General features: G+C 30.2%; 1 protein-coding gene and 1 pseudogene across 1 annotated transcript; both read left to right on the top strand.

Moving 5' to 3' along the window:
- Nucleotides 1–700: 700 nt before the first annotated feature.
- LOC114175280 lies at nucleotides 701–2,174 on the top strand. The gene is made up of 5 exons (XM_028060060.1): nucleotides 701–859; nucleotides 992–1,259; nucleotides 1,343–1,439; nucleotides 1,902–2,014; nucleotides 2,125–2,174. Exons 1-5 carry the CDS (start codon nucleotides 701–703, stop codon nucleotides 2,172–2,174), a joined length of 687 nt encoding a protein of 228 aa, XP_027915861.1.
- Nucleotides 2,175–4,662: 2,488 nt separating this feature from the next.
- On the top strand, nucleotides 4,663–13,471 carry LOC114175279 (annotated as a pseudogene).
- The last annotated feature ends 3,633 nt before the right edge of the window (nucleotides 13,472–17,104 follow it).

Here is a 17,104-nt window from a genome sequence, read left to right as displayed (position 1 = left end):
TGTCCCTCAACTTTAAATGCAGAATTTGTTGCCATTTTATGTCATAAGATAATTTGTTGTTGATTCTTTATGAATTTGTTGTATTGATTATTTTTGTTGTTGTATCTTTGATTCAAAGATCTTCCATACTATAGTTTTAAAAATATATTTTTGTGGCCTATTTCATGTTGTTGATTAGTTATGAATATTGCATTCCCCTTACTTTTTTCATTACTTTCAAATGTTCAAATTATACATCTTTATTTGAAATCAGATCTTTATTTCCTATTTTCGCTGATTTGTCAACTTTTTCCAACATTTAAAGTTACTTTTTGTTTTCTTTTTGTACTGCTTTCTGCCATATTTCCTTTTATTGCACAACATTGAGCCATGTAAAAAACAGCTTTTGTTTTTTTCTGTGATCTTCATATTTTTGTCAGTCACTTTTCCCAATTTTTACTCCATTTGTTTAACCTAAACCACACTTTGCGTGTTGTTTCAGTAAATATCTTTTTTCATGTCAAAATCTACTTTTGCTTTTGCAGATTGTTTCTAAATTTGTGAAATGAAAACCAGAGCATGCGTATGGTGTTGTTTTGTAATTATGATCTTCCAATCTATTTTTTTAATGTTTTTATGTTTTGTACAAATACATTTCTGCAGACCTTTCTTCATTCCTTACTATACTCTAATTTCCCTCATTTCCCTCATTCCTTCAACCATGTCTGTTATCCAAAAACACACTCACTCTTTACAAGAACTAAACCCTGAGAAGGAGAGTTGGAATATCCTTGCAAGAGTTGTATGGTTATGGTTTGTTGAAGATTACACAAAAGGAAAAACTCAATTTTCCATGGAAATTGTTCTTCAAGACCAAGAGGTATCTTCCTTAAACTATAAACGGCTTTTATTTTTTGACTTTTCCTAATTTTTTTTTTACCCAAAAGTTTAGATATGTTTTTGTAAGTTTAAATCTGCTTCTATTTTTTCATTTATGAATCTCTTTTTTCAGGGTGTACTAATCCATGCATTTGTTAGACGCACATTGATATACAAATTCCAGTCTGAAATCAAAGAGGACAAGGTTTACACCATCCAATCTTTGAGTGTTTCATGTAATGGTGGTTCTTATAGAACCACAAAACATGCCTATAAGATCAACTTCCAATTTGAAACCAAGGTCAATATGGTTCAAAGTACCTTAGTTCCGAAAACTACAACTTCATACACCCCTTTTTCAACAATCATAGCTGCTGGTTTTGACACAGATTACTTAGTTAGTAAGTATGTTTTGCTTATTTTTCTTCATTTTTTTGTATAACTTTTTGTTAATTTTTTTTCTTTCTTTTTCCTCTTTCTGTAGATGTGATTGGGATGTTTACTGGTGTTGGAATAGAGAGGGAGCTAGAGAAAGCTGGTAAGAAAACCAAAATGAATGTCATCCTTATGGAAGCTGATGGGTAAGAAGATTTCATTTGTTTTTGTTCTTTATTGTTTTTTATTTTTGTTCATGTATTTCATCTGCTTCTCTTTTTATGTGATTTTTAACATTCAATAGTTTGCAACTGGAGTGTACTTTATTTGGTCAATATGTTGATATGTTAAATGCATTTCTGGCCTCTGGAGAGGATCAACATGTTGTCATTGCTTTGATTTTTGCAAAGTGAAGACCTTCCAAGGTAACTAACATAAACCACATTATTACAGTTGTATTAATGAATAAAAATCTTTTTGACATTTTCTCTTTTGTAGATAAAGTTTCTATTCAAAACTGTATGAACTGTACCAAGATCATTTTTAACTGTGATGGTGAAGATGCAACCAAGTTGAAAAAATGTAAGTCTATATACATAACATATATCTTTGTTTATAGATAGATATATGTATATCTTTGTAATAGAACATATTTTTTTTTAACGTAGGATGTGGGATAATACTGAATCTCCTTCTCAAGCTCTTACCCAACTTTGTGCTTCTTCTAAAGTTAGCTTAGAAGATGATTTCATTAAGTTGCATCCTAGGAGTTCAATTGAAGGTCTAAAAGATTTTAAGCAGGTTCAAATATTTGTCTCTATGTTGCACATAAATTTTTTTATTTAATGACTATTTTTTTTTGTTCATAATTTGATATTCTTTATTTTACAGGAAAGTACTTTTGTAGTAAAAGCTACTATCAAACATGTGCTAGATCATGATGATTGGTGGTATACAACATGTATCTGCAACAAAGCAGTTTATCCTGATTCCAAAATGTTTTTTTTTGTGAAAAGTGTAACAAGCATGTCATTAAGGTTACACCTAGGTAATATTTTCAATATTCACAACATGTTTTTATTAATATAATATTAAGAAAACTTAATAATGTTCATAATGTCTTTATTGTTTTTTTTAGGTTTAAACTGAAACTTCGTGTAATTGATGCTACGGATTCTACAACTTTTGTTGTATTTGATCGTGATGCAAGTGCAATGTTGAAGAAATCATGCTCTGACATTCTTGACTTGCAAGACAAGGTTAAGTTTTTAATCTAATCATTTTTGCTTATATTGTTGACATTTAACTTAAATGTTTGTCTAATTTTCAAATGAATTCACAATCAATTATTTCCTATTCTATATTGGGTACTTCGTTTCCACTTATTTTACTCATTATTGTTGTACAGTAATTATTTTACATTAATTTACGTCATTTATATTAATCCTTGTTTTAATAGAACACTGTTGTTGGAGACTTGCCTAAAGAGTTTGAAGTCCTAATTGATAAGACCTATCTGTTCAAAGTTGAGTGCAAGAATGATTATAATAGCAAATCTGAACAATCATTCAGAGTTAAAAAAGTTTGCATGGATGAAAAAGTAATTGAAAGCTTTTCTGATGTTGAAATTAAGTCTTTGGTAAGTTTATTTTTATTTTTTTTCACGTGTTAGCCTATTTTTTTCTTAAATTTTTTTATTATTAATATTGTATACAATTTTTAGGATCTATACTCTGCAAATGAAGAAGAAAGCAAATTAAATGAGCGAACAAATCAAATCTCATCTGATTCCATTGCAGAGGTAGTTGAAGATTACAATTTAACTTATTTTGTAAAGCTTTGTATATGCTAATCTTCTTTTTTTTTAGGATTTGTTGATCAAATTCACAGAAGAATCAAATGATCTTGAGACTCTAAGTGATGATTTGAACAATATAGTATCCTCCCGAAGAATCCTTGAAAAATAAAAATGTAATTGATGTTCAAATTCATGAGTTAACCCGCAAAGAATCATCTCATCTGGACAATCTTGATTTGGGTACTCAACCACCTGTTCCAGTACTTAAAAGACAAAGTCGATCTATGGTTCAAGAAAACAAGAAGATTCCAGTGAAGATGTTGAAGAAGAATATAAAGATTGAAAAGTGATAGACTTTATTTGGATTTTTATGTTTATTATGTTATTTTTTGAAAAACATTTGCTGCTGTTATGTATTTGTACTCATGACCATTATTTTCTATTTGTCTTTGGTTGTTATTTTGAAAACAATATTACTTCAACTATGTTTTAATTTAATTATGAATAGATTAGATGCTTATTTTTAATTTTGTACTCTATCTTTACATTCAAAATTTGCTAGCTGAATCAAAGTATGTTGATATAATTTGACATTGTCAACACCATAATCATGCTAGGTACATTAAATTAATTAATTTCAGCATAGGTTTTTCCTTTTGTTTTGGTTTATAAAAAATCGTTTATTTTCACTATTTGTTTACCTTTTTTAAATAGATTTCTATAAATTTATATACGTTTTGTTGTATATGCTTATTTTTAAAATTTAGTATATATTGCTAGCCTAATGTCGAAGTTTTGATATTACTTTTAATGTTAACTACATTATGATGCTAGCTACATCAAAGTCATTAAGTTTTTATCTATGTATATTTTTCAACTACATTATTGTTTTCGTAACATTTAAAATATATTTCATGTTTTCAAAACCATGATTCCTTCATCAAACAGATTGATTAACAAATCAAAAAACATTTGTAACTTTGCATTTAAAGGATAAAAGTTGATTTTGATTTTCTTAATCATAATGGTACAATTATTTAAATGTTATCTTTTCTTCTTTTATTAATTAGTTATCTTTTATCTTAATATTTTATTATGTTATTTTTATGTGCTATTACTCTTTCAACTTCTTATTTGTTTTTATTTATTAAAAAAATGTTCATTTCTTTATAATTTTTTTAAAGTTATTTTTACTTTCTCAAAATTAATTTAAAAATTTTATTAAGTAGCATTGAATTTTGAAAAACCCTTCTTTAATTTCTCTTTAATTACAAGTCTTTTCATATCTATATATTAACTTTTAATATTATCTTTTATTCTTTTATTAATTAGTTATCTTTTTTCTGAATTTTTTATTATATTATTTTTATCTGTTATTACTCTTTCAAATTCTTATTTGTTTTTATTTATTTAAAAAATGTATATTATTTTTAAAGTTATTTTTACTTTCTCAAAATTAATTTTAAAATATTATTAAATATGATTCAATTTTCAAAAAGCTTTCTTTAATTTCTCTTTAATTACAAGTCTTTTCATATCTATATAATCGTCTGTTTTCCTTATTTACTATCAAGTTTTATGTTTTTACAAAATCACTGAAAAAGAAAGGTCACTCCCCTACACTTGCTTCTATGGATTCCTCTTTGAGTGTCACTGCCAGAAAAACTTTAGGAAGGTTCACCACGTATCATTTTGTTCATAATCAAGTACATCTACTTCACAAAAACTTTAAAAAAATATGTGCTTTGATGTTTTTTTTTTTAAGTTTAGACCGTACCACATTGCTTCTTCATCCATCTTAATCGTTCAAAAACATGTATTTATGTTTTCACTTTTTACACAATATTACTTATTCTCGATTTTCTTTCTAAAAATTCAAACTTTCTGCAATAATCGTTCAAAGGTCGTTTTTTTCTATTTGTTTCCCATGCTTCATGTATGTTAAACTATATTTTCCTTCATCATCTATTCTCCAAATCTTACTTCATTTCATTTTTTGTTATCAAAATGTCATCTTTCTTCAATAATCGTTGAAATAAGTTAAAACTTCTGTTTTTGATGCATTTCTCATCTATGTCCACCTTTTTTGTCTTTCATAAGACAACTTATATTTTTACTTTGTTTGAACTCTGACTTACTATTGGTTTCTTCTAAAGATGTCAACTTTTTACATCACCCATGCATGTTTTTATTCCTGTATTTTAATATTTATGCTTTCATTATCAGTTTCATATTTGTCTTATTCATCTTTTTGACCTTTCTATTTGTTTTTTGTCTCATTAGGAGTTTGGACATGTTGATCCAATATTTTTCGCTATTTTTGGTGAGGAATTAGGACTCGTTTGGCACTTGGAAGATATTGAAGGGAATCAACATCAGTTAACCTTTAATATGGATGTGAATCATCCCGTTCTCACGGATGGTTGGTATAACCTACGAGTTTTTTATAAACTGCAACATATCCATCAAATTGTATTTAGATATGTTGGCAATTCTACCTTCCACATCACTGTATTCCCCAACATGTCTACAATATCGACTGGTGCCAAATTTCTTTCAAACCTAATTCGGTTGCGAAAAAAACATATGTTTAGAGTCAAATTGTCAAAATCTCAATGCAAAGGAAGCCATCTGGTGAACTTATAATTTTATTATTTTGGTTTTATATTTTGTTTTCTTTATATATTTTTATTTGTGGTCTTATTTTGTTCTTTTTTCAGGACCCACAATCTGACTTTGCAGATTACATTCGTAAACGTAGATTGAGGAGGTTGGAATTGCAGGGACATCACAATACCTTCATTGTTCAATGTAAACTTCTGCTCCGTAATACACCAAAGAAGTCAAGTAAGATTGGGAAGGGATGGAAGGACTTGTGCACATTCAATCGTTTGGAAGAAGGAGATATTCTTGTGTTTCTAGCGGACAAAAAAATGAAAAAGAAGAAGATCAAAGTATACGTCCACAAAGAATGCAGTTTCTAATATTGCACTTTTCTTTTAGTTTACTATTTATATTATGTATGTTTTTTTGAAGAACTTTGAAAGTACTTTGGTTTTATTTTGTTTGTAATAGTTTTAGCATCCTTTTTTTGTTGCTTCTAATTCTAATAATTAGAAGCCATATCTAAAAGTATTTAACCTAATTTAATTATCGTCAAGTTTTATATTTTAATTATTTTCGTAATACAAATTTTATTTAAGTACTGATTTTCTAAAATAAATTCTCATTTCCGATACTATAAATAATTTTAAATGATTATGATAAGAATTCAAATATGTTAAAATATTTGATTGTTTTTCTTAAAAAAAAGGTTAGAAGTAATAATAAGAAGCCAACTTGATATTCTGCAGTACTAATAATTGGACATACTAACTAAATATAATTTTCAAAAGATTTTATTAATTTCTTTACAAAAATTATTTTAATATTTCTTGCAAAATTTATTGAAATTGTTTTTTAGTAATAGAGTAACCATGAAAACATTAAAACCCATTTCATTTTGAACTCTCTTACATGTTTTTTAATTTAAATTTTATTTCTTCGATTTTTTTTTCATTTCTAAAATTCAAAACAATAAAATAATTTTCTTTTGCCCTTTCTTTAGTAGTTGCATGTTACACTCAATGTAGAAACAAATGTTTACTTTAATGGTTGACTATTACAAAGCATAGTACTTTTGTGCTTGGCAAAAAAGGACATATATCACAGATCCACATTCTGAAATGAGGCTTTGCATTGTCTGCAAATCATCAATTTGGACTTTGCAGATCAAATCTTTTTGAAAAGGTACGCTTTTCCAAATTTTGAGTTATTTGTCCAGTTCTGATATTTCCATATCAATGAAATGTTTGTTCTTTTTTGTCAAAAGTTTGTACTGACAGTACCTGAATCATCAGGAAGAATGTTGGTTGAATACTAAAAATGTGCCTACATATACTAATAGGTTTTTTCTTCCTCTCTGCTTTACTTTCTTCACAGTGCATTGTTAAATCTTCCTCCAACATGTAATGAGTTTGTAAAGCACCATAATACCATAATACAATGCATAACTTCTGCACACTTTGAACATTATCACAGCAAAATGGATTCAACAAATGGAAGAAGAAAAAGGAAGAACATTATCCCACAAAATTTTTCCAATACCTTGATGAAGTCCACAGGTTCAATATTTTGATGTTTCTCACATTGCATTATTAAGTTTCTTCATTTTTTGGAGCTCATTTCATTCGTTTCTCATCCAATTCAATTAAATCTACACTCATACGTAAAAACAAAGATGCAAATTCTAATCTTGCTTCATCTATGTTATTTTTTTTTTCTTATTTTGATTTCAGTAACAAATAAGGACAAATCCAGTCCAACTGAAGCATTTCCTTTTCCAAATACTACACCTCTTTCTCAGTTAAGATATTGCGGTAATAATTTTTTCATTCACTATATATTTCATCCAACAAATTTATTACTGCATTCATTGTTGTCAAACTATTTTTCATTTCATTCACAAATCTGCATTCATTGATTGCACTAACACAAATCTTTATTACTGCATTCATTTTACATCTATTCTTTTCTCATTTCACTTTTTAACTATTCTACCAGTATCGAAAGAAAATGTTACGCCAGATTCAACTAGCAAAACCTATTTATCTCTCAATGAAGATACAGACATGCAGAATAAAAGAATTCAATCTACTATTAGAAAGCCACTTTCCGAGTTGACATATTGTGGTAAGTTTGTTTTTTAATTTAATTTTCATTCAAATTCAGTACAAATGCTAGCACTGCATACTTATTAGTCTCATTATTCATCTTTAATGCATATTATACAATTAACACACATTGATATTAGATGACATCATTTCATAATTAATTCGTTTCATCTTTAAATTCATTTGATAATCCTTTTTCTAACTGCATTTTGTAGAACTTGAACAAAATAATGGGAAAAAGCTGCACGAAGAAGAAGGAAACTTATTATAAATCAGAAGTTGGCAGATAAAAGTAATTACAAGCGTAATAAAAATGATTAAATACTAATTCTTTATATATCTATTATTATCTTATCTTAAATTAAATTCCTTTCATACTAAATTTTTCTATTACTACCTCTCTTATTAGAATTTCATGGTTCTACATCCATTGGATCTACCAATGCTCCAATTTTGCAAAACAGCAACAGTAACAACACAGGTACAAATGAAAAATATATTAATTGTTTTAATGCTTTTCTCTTAATATATTAGTGCTTTAATATATTTTACTATTTTTTTTTAAATTGAGTTGTGCATACTGAAATTGAAGTTATTTTAGTTATTCAAATGTATACCACTAATATATTTTACTATTTATAATTATATTTGAATGATAAATTAAATTAAGAACAGAATTACAAAATCATATATATCAATAATATTTAGTTCATTAATTTATGGATGTACCTGCAGGGATTGTTCAATTTGATTGTCCTATTGGAAGAAGCAAAATCAATGTGTTTAATACAGAAGAACTGTTACCTAAAGAAATTGTGGGTAGCAGCTCCAGTCATGCTTCACTAAATTCTTGTGCTTTTTCTGAAGTTGTTAATCCTTTTTATGTTCAACAACACCAAAGTCATGGTAATTTATAATATAAACAAAATTCATTTCATTACTTTAATTTCTTTAATTGTTACAAATTCAGCTTGCTAATATTCATTTCAATCTATGTTAAAGGTTTACAATTCTGTCAGCCTTCTCGGGAGCAGGCTATTAGATCTATTTCGAAGATATTGGATTTTGACAATAATTCTGAAGAAGATGAAAATGATGGTAATCAATAATGGTTCATTTTAAATAATAAATACTTTCTGTTTCTTTATGTAAAATTGTTTTTTAAATAATAAATACTTTCTGTTTCTTTCAGATAACATAATTGGACATTTCAAATCTGATTTGTATTCAAAAGCTGAAATTCAAGGTGAAACAATACTTTTTAGTGTTTTTATATTTAAGTATAAATGTTATTTAATTAGTGACATATATGTTTTTTATGTACTTAGGAAATGTTGATGTTGGGGATTGTTCACTTGAGTGTCCCTATTGTCAAGCTCAATTGTGGTACGAAGAGAGATCTGATAAATGCAAAAGATTAAAACAAGTTGATTTCTCTCTTTGTTGTCAAAAGGGAAAAGTACAACTTCCATTGTTGAAGAAACATCCACAATTGCTTCAAAAGTTGTTAAAAGGAGAAGACAGTACAAGCCAGAATTTCTTACATTACATAAGAAGTTACAACAACATGTTCTCATTTACATCCATTGGTGCTAAGATCCATTCCTTAATCAACGATGGATCAGGTCCTCCTCAATTTATTCTTAGTGGTCAAAATTACCATCGCATTGGAAGTTTATTGCCTGAAAAAGGATCAAATCCCAAATTTGCACAACTATATATTTATGACACAGAAAATGAAACAAGCAACAAAGTTAGTCACTTTGGGTATGTTTAAATAGTTTCTTTATGTTTTTAGCCATCATTGCGCATATAATTGAATAATTTTTTATTTTTCAGGTCTGATAGTTAGCAATCCATATTTGATAAATCATTGATCGAAGAATTGAAGAAAATGATTGACAAACACAATGTACTTGCTCAAACATTCAGAAGAGTAAGAGATTTTATACATGATCATGAACAATCAGATTTTGGATTGAGGTTATTTAGACATCGTTTTAAGGATCCTAGAGTATATAATACACCAGTAGCAGATGAAGTGGCAGCATTGATTGTTGGTGATTTGAGTACCTTAGATGTAGGAAGGGACATCATTGTCAAGAAAGTTTCTGGTCAATTAACAAGACTACATGAAACACACACATGTTTCATTCCTCTTCAATATCCTTTGATTTTCCCATATGGAGAGGATGGTTATCAAGAGGATATTCCAATTAGAGATTGTCAAAAATATGGACAAAGTAGAAAGAGAATTCACATTTCTTTACGAGAATTCATTGCTTTCAGAATACAAGATAGAAAGGTTGAATTTGGTAATGTTGTAAATTCACGTAGATTGTTTCAACAGTTTTTAGTGGATACATACACCATGATTGAAGCCCAAAGGTTGTCTTTTATACGAAATAATCAAAAACTCATTCGTTCAGATATTCTGAATGGGTTTCAAGAAGCTGTTAACAAAGGTGAAACTGATCCTTCTTCCATTGGTAAGCGTATTGTTCTTCCAGCTTCATTTACAGGTGGTATGAGATACATGTTCAATAATTGCCAAGATGTTATGGCAATTTGCAAGAGGTATCGCTATCCAGATTTGTTTATAACAATCACATGTAATGTAAATTGGCCTGAAATTGTTGATTTTGTCAAATCAAAAGGATTAACTACTTCAGATAGGCCAGACATAGTTTGCAGAGTTTTTAAAATGAAATTAGACCAAATGATGACCGATTTCAAGAAGAATAATTTCTTTGGCAAAGTCAATGCAGGTATACAATTTTAATTTTCTTAATTTATTTTTCAGAAGAGAGGTCTGCCACATGCTCATATATTACTATGGTTGAGTGACTCTAACAAGTTAGAAAATGCAAAGCATATAGATCAAGTTATCTCTGCTGAACTTCCTCATCCAGATCTCTATCCTAAACTTTCAAAGGCTGTTCAAACATATATGATACATGGTCCTTGCGGAGCTGCTAGATTCAACTCGCCATGTATGAAAGAAGGTCGGTGTTCTAAATTTTTTCCTAAAAAATTTAGACATTCAACTACAATTGATGAAGATGGATATTCTGTATATAGACGTAGAGATGATGGTTTATTTGTGTTGAAAAATGGACATAAATTAGGTAATGCAAATGTGGTGCCGTATAGTCCTCTTCTCTTAATGCGTTATCAAGCTCATGTTATTACAGAATATTGCAACAAATCCAACTCAATCAAGTATTTGTTCAAATATGTAAACAAAGGTCCTGATAGAGCAACAATTAAAATTACAGACAAGGAGAATGAATCTACAGAGATGCGTATTGTTGATAAGATAAAAAGATACTATGATTGTAGATATTTATCTGCATGTGAAGCAGTTTGGCGAAGTTTTGGTTTTGATATCCATCATCGGTGGCCAGCTGTTCAACGATTAAATTTTCACTTACAAGATCAACAACCAGTTTTGTTTAAAGATGATGATCGAATTGATGATGTATTGCATAGGAATGAGAATATGAACACCATGTTCCTAGCTTGGTTTGAAGCTAACAAAAAATTTGAGGAAGGTAGAAACTTGACCTATGCTGAATTTCCAACAAAGTTTGTTTGGATGTCTCAACAAAAATAATGGAAACCAAGAAAGCAAGGTTATAGTATTGGTCGACTAACATATGTTCCTCCAGGATCAGGTGAATGCTACTACATGAGAATCTTACTAACAAAACAAAAAGGTTGTATTGATCATGATAGTATAAAGACAATTAATGGTAAAACATTCTCCACATACCAAGAGGCTTGCCAAGAATTAGGATTATTGGCAGATGACAAAGAATTCATTGATGCCATTAAAGAGGCTAGCCATCTTGCATCTGGAAATCAACTTAGAAGGTTATTTGTTGCTTTGTTAATCATGAATACAATGTCTAAGCCAAATGTTGTTTGGGATGCAACTTGGACTTTACTTGCAGATGGTATCCTATATCAAAAAAGAAAAGACTTGAACATACCAGGTACTAAATTCAATTATTCTACACTATTTTTTCCATAATTAGGTATTAATTACATATTCTATTTTGTAGATTTTCAAATTGAAGAGCATGATTTACACAATCTTTGCTTACTAGAAGTACAAGAACTTCTAAATTCAAATGGGCGAGCTTTATCAGATTATAGTTACCTTCCTCAACCTAATCTTTCAAATTCATTCAAATTTCAGAACAGGTTCATTGTTGATGAAATGAATTATGATAAAGAACAAATGGAGAAGCTACATCAATCTCTATTGCAGTCTGTCACTAATGAGCAACTACATGTTTATAACACAATTATGACAGCAGTGAACTCAGAGGTAGGGAATTTCTTTTTCTTATATGGTTATGGTGGTATTGGAAAAACATATCTCTGGAAACTTTTGTCAGCTACTATTAGAGCAAAGGGAATGATTGCCCTTAATGTAGCTTCAAGTGGCATTGCATCTTTATTGCTTCCTGGAGGTAAAACTGCTCATTCTACTTTTTGCATACCATTAGCAATCAATGATGAATCAACATGTAACATCAATCAAGGAAGTCTTCGTGCTAAACTATTGATGGAAGCAAAACTTATAATATGGGATGAAGCTCCTATGATGAATAAGCTATGCTTTCAAGCTTTTGATAGAACATTGAGAGACATTATGAGAGCTACAAATCAACATAATGCTGACAAACCATTTGGTGGAAAGGTGGTGGTCTTGGGCGGTGATTTTAGACAAATCTTGATAGTAGTAAGAAAGGGATCAAGGTATGATATTGTGAACTCATCAATTAACTATTCTGATTTGTGGCAATATTGCACAGTTCTTAAGCTATCACAAAACATGAGGTTAAAGACTGCTACTTCAAATGAAAGTGCAAAAGATATAAAAGAATTTGCTGATTGGATTCTTAAAATTGGAGATGGAAATATGAATTTGAATGAAAGTGGTGAAGCCAACCTTTCAATACCAACAGATCTTCTAATTCAGGAAAGTGAAACACCTTTACTTTCTTTAGTCAAATTTGTTTATGGTGGTCTAATTGAAAATATCATGACTCATGGATTCTTTGATGATGGTGCAATACTTTGCCCTACAATTGATAGTGTTGAACAAGTAAATGACTTCCTTTTATCTTTGATTCCTGGTGAAGAACAAGTTTATTTAAGTTCAGACACTCCTTGCCAATCTGATGATGATCAAGAAATTCAAGGTGAGTGGTTTACTCAAGAGGTTCTAAATGATATTAAATGTTCAGGAATTCCAAATCATAAGATTAAATTGAAAGTTGGCGTACCAATTATGCTTTTAAGAAACATTGATCAAGCAAATGGTCTGTGCAATGGTACAAGGTTGCAAGTTAATGATTTGGGAAAGAATGTTATCTCTACTACAGTAATAACTGGCAAAAATGTTGGTGACAAAATATTCATACCAAGAATGAACTTGACACCTTCTGATTCCAGCATCCCGTTCAAATTTCAAAGGAGGCAATTTCCAATATCCTTATGCCTTGCGATGACAATAAACAAAAGCCAAGGTCAGACTCTTTCTAAAGTTGGACTTTATCTTCCTCGCCCAGTTTTTACTCATGGACAATTGTACGTAGCAGTTTCTAGAGTCACATCAAAGAAAGGACTAAAAATCTTAATTCTGGATGAAAATGGAAAAGTAACCACTACAACTACAAATGTGGTTTACAAAGAAATATTTGAAAATCTTTGATAAAGGTATACAAATTACTTTTATATAATTCTTACAAATTTTCAATTATTTTACATTTAATTGTATTTATTTTTTACATTGCAGATTACAATTGATGCAGATTACTTTATTTTTTGGGTCCATATACAAATTTTGGTGCACATTACAGTTCATGCAGATTAGAACTGTATAATATATAGTGATTTATAAATGTTTTCATACTTTCATTGTTTATCATTTTTTTTCGAGGAGCTACTTCTTTGAATTCCAGTAATGCTTCTTATATATTAATACACTATTGTTTTTTTTATTAGTTATATATATGTTGGTTTTCAATTGTTATTTGTTGCTTTACTGTATTGTCAACAATAAATATCTACATACATGTGCTTGGGTGTTACTGAATCCGAATTGACATAATTGCATTTCATTTGTTTAATTTTCTAAATGTTAAAGAATCTGAATTATATATTTTTGCTGTTACTTTACCTGTAACTTCTATACTTTATTTTATCTGTTACTTTTTCTGTCAGTGAACAATAACAATTTTAAATTTGTTGTCACTGTTTGCACGTGACAATGTTCTCTATTCTCACTTAAAGTTTCCCATTCCTTCACAACTTTCACTTTACCATTTCATACACATCCTTCACTCAACACTACATTTGAACCTCCATTTCTCTGCAATTACATAATTGGAAATGGACCAAACCCAAGATCAGAGAACAATACTTTGGAAGTTCAACACCATCTACATATTCTCTAAGGTATGTCTTCAATTTTAACACAAATACAAATTTAGATCTATTACCTTGTATTGAGATTTTTTGTTCTATGTGCTTCGCAGTGTTCTGTATTCATAACGTATGTACTGCACTTTCATCTATATATCTAAAGATTTCAATGTTCAATGTTATAAATAAATATATTTTTTGTTGATATATAAGTCTGTTGACAACTTATATATGTTTTGTTTTTCATCCTGTTATTGCAGAAAAAATATTGATAATGTCTTTATTGTTTGAAAATAATTTAGTGTCCTCATTATTTTGTAGCCATTTTTGTTTGTTGATCGACACTTTGCTGTTGGTTATGCACACGAATTAGGCCCACAATGGCACTTGGTAGATGTAAATGGTATGAGCACAACAATTACCTATAACATGGATTCAGATAACCCAAGGATCACTGAAGGTTGGTTTAATATGAGAAATTTGTATCAAATTCAAAGTGATTCTCACATCCAGTTTCAGTATTTGGGAAATTGTTTATTTCACCTAACAGTGTTTAAAGGTTGGTGTACACGAACAAGTTGGACAACGTTTATGAACCATATTACTCATCAAAATACAAGATCTATATTTTCAGTGAAATTGTCAAAGTATCAAAGCAAAGCAAGTCACTTGGTATATTCCTTCTTATTTATTATTATGCTTATTACTATAATTAAATTCAAATACTTATACTAAAAATAAACGTTTTAATGATGTAGGATTTGCCATCAAAGTTTGCCAACTTTATTCGGGAGGTCAAGGTAGAAGACGTCTTTCTTATAGGGCCTAAAACTATAGTGAATTGCAAAATACTAATATTCAACAAACAACGAAGTTCAACAAAGATTGGTCAAGGTTGGAGGCTATTTTGTTCTGAAAATGAATTAAAAGAAGGAGATATTGTTGTCTTTCAAGTAGACAATGATTTCATCGAATCAAATGTTGAAGTATTCGTGAATGGTTGTTGTTGTGATTAGATTAACGATAATTTTTTAATGTTGATGAATTATGGTCATTGAACTTTGTTATATGACAATATAGTTGTGTACTTCATCAATTATGGATATTGAACTTTGTTATATTACAATATAATTGTTTATAATAAATGGATATTGAAACTTTGTTTACAATATATAATTGATGATAATTATTATAAATAATCCCGTGCATTGCACGGATCAAAAAACTAGTATGTGACAAACTAAGACCTTAACAACGAGAAAAGCACTTTAAAAGACAAGAGTAATCTAAACAAAGTATTTAGAATTACTACTGGAAGTGTGAAACAAAATACTCAAGCTAAATTGTGATGATTAATACAAACTTTCACAAGCAATACTTCCAACAATTTAGCTCATGGTACATTGTCCCACAACACAAGAATCCAAGGGAAAAATCAAACTCAAAGAGAATTGATGGACAAAAGACTCAAACAAAGTTAGAAATTCAAGAAAAGGACTTATATTGACAAGAATAAGTACCATATGCACAATGGAGAGTAATCATAACAACATCCAAAATAGCCCAAAACTAGCTCAATTCATGCCCAAAACAGAGGGAGGCAGCAACAAAACACACTCAAGACTATTGTCCAGATCAGTAGAATTCACTCCCAAACAGCCCTCAAGAATTATGTTGTCTAGTCCTCCAACTATGCACCTTTTAGTCAACAAGATCTCCCCAAAGTAATTAGGACAACCACTCAAAACCATCAACATTAACAACACCTCAAGCTCCTATTTGGTTCACGTGAATAAAGAAAACAACGCTAAACCAGAAGGGAAAGAGAGGTTGAGTGCACCGCGAAAACAATAACCTTTCAAGTTGCCCCGTTCTCACGTTCTACACGTTGCACAAGCTTTTCTTTCGAATTAGCAAGAACAGGTTGCGAAAATCATTCCAGACTCAGTGTTCTGCACCCTGCACCAATAAGTGCACAAAAGAAAGTTGCAGCACGTAATTTCCTAACTCCACCTGTTCCACAACTAATTAATGTACCGCTTGGAATAAATAGGTGTTGCTGCCAAAAAGTCCTGCAGCAAAATTTTAACTGCACCAAATGGACTAAGCAAGCTATTGTCTAGCATAAATCACAGGACGTTGTTGCACACTCACGACTGGACTTGTTGTTTCACCAATTACATAAAAAATAGCCGCTGGAAAGATGGTTGTAGTAAGTTCCACTCAATACGCACTCCATCGGGTTCTATATAGGGGGCCTCTGCTAGAGATAGTTAATGGACTGCAAGGTTCACAATTGATTAGCTGCCTTTTGCTTAAAACACATTCAATTGTTCCAAAACGGGTCAATCTTCCCACACCACAAAGACTAAGGCACACTGCTATAATGCATGAGGCATCAATTTTGCAGCCTTTTGATTAATTCAAACTAAACACATTCTCGTTCAGCTGTTGCCTAACATATTTCCACTGCACAAATTAGTTTGCATAATTCACTAGGTGCTACTGATTGCATCATATGCAAGTCTCCACATGTCCACTGCTTCAACCTTCAACCTTCAAAACACTCTTGGATTCCTTAATTCAAGGCCAAATCTCACCACATGAAAATGTTATGTCGCTTAAGCGAGGGATGGAGGCTGTTGGATTGTCCCTGCTTGCATCGCTTGGCAATTCTTCAAACAACCTTGCTTCATAAATTCACTACACCAACCATTATGTGAAGAATCGTGCTGCACCCATTTGCCAATATTTCCACCGTTTCAACGAACTTATCGCGCACACCGCTACTTCCCATTTTCTTTGTACCAGCCTGCTTCACCAAGCTGCTTGCTACACTACCACCAAGTCAAAAACGGTGTTGCACCACACAGCCTAAAAAAGGGCAAAGGCTGTAACACCTCGGTAGGATATTACTTAA

Source organism: Vigna unguiculata, chromosome 3 (genome assembly GCF_004118075.2).
Source record: "Vigna unguiculata cultivar IT97K-499-35 chromosome 3, ASM411807v1, whole genome shotgun sequence".
Classification (NCBI taxonomy): Eukaryota; Viridiplantae; Streptophyta; class Magnoliopsida; order Fabales; family Fabaceae; genus Vigna; species Vigna unguiculata.
This window is presented reverse-complemented; position numbering and strand designations above follow the sequence as displayed.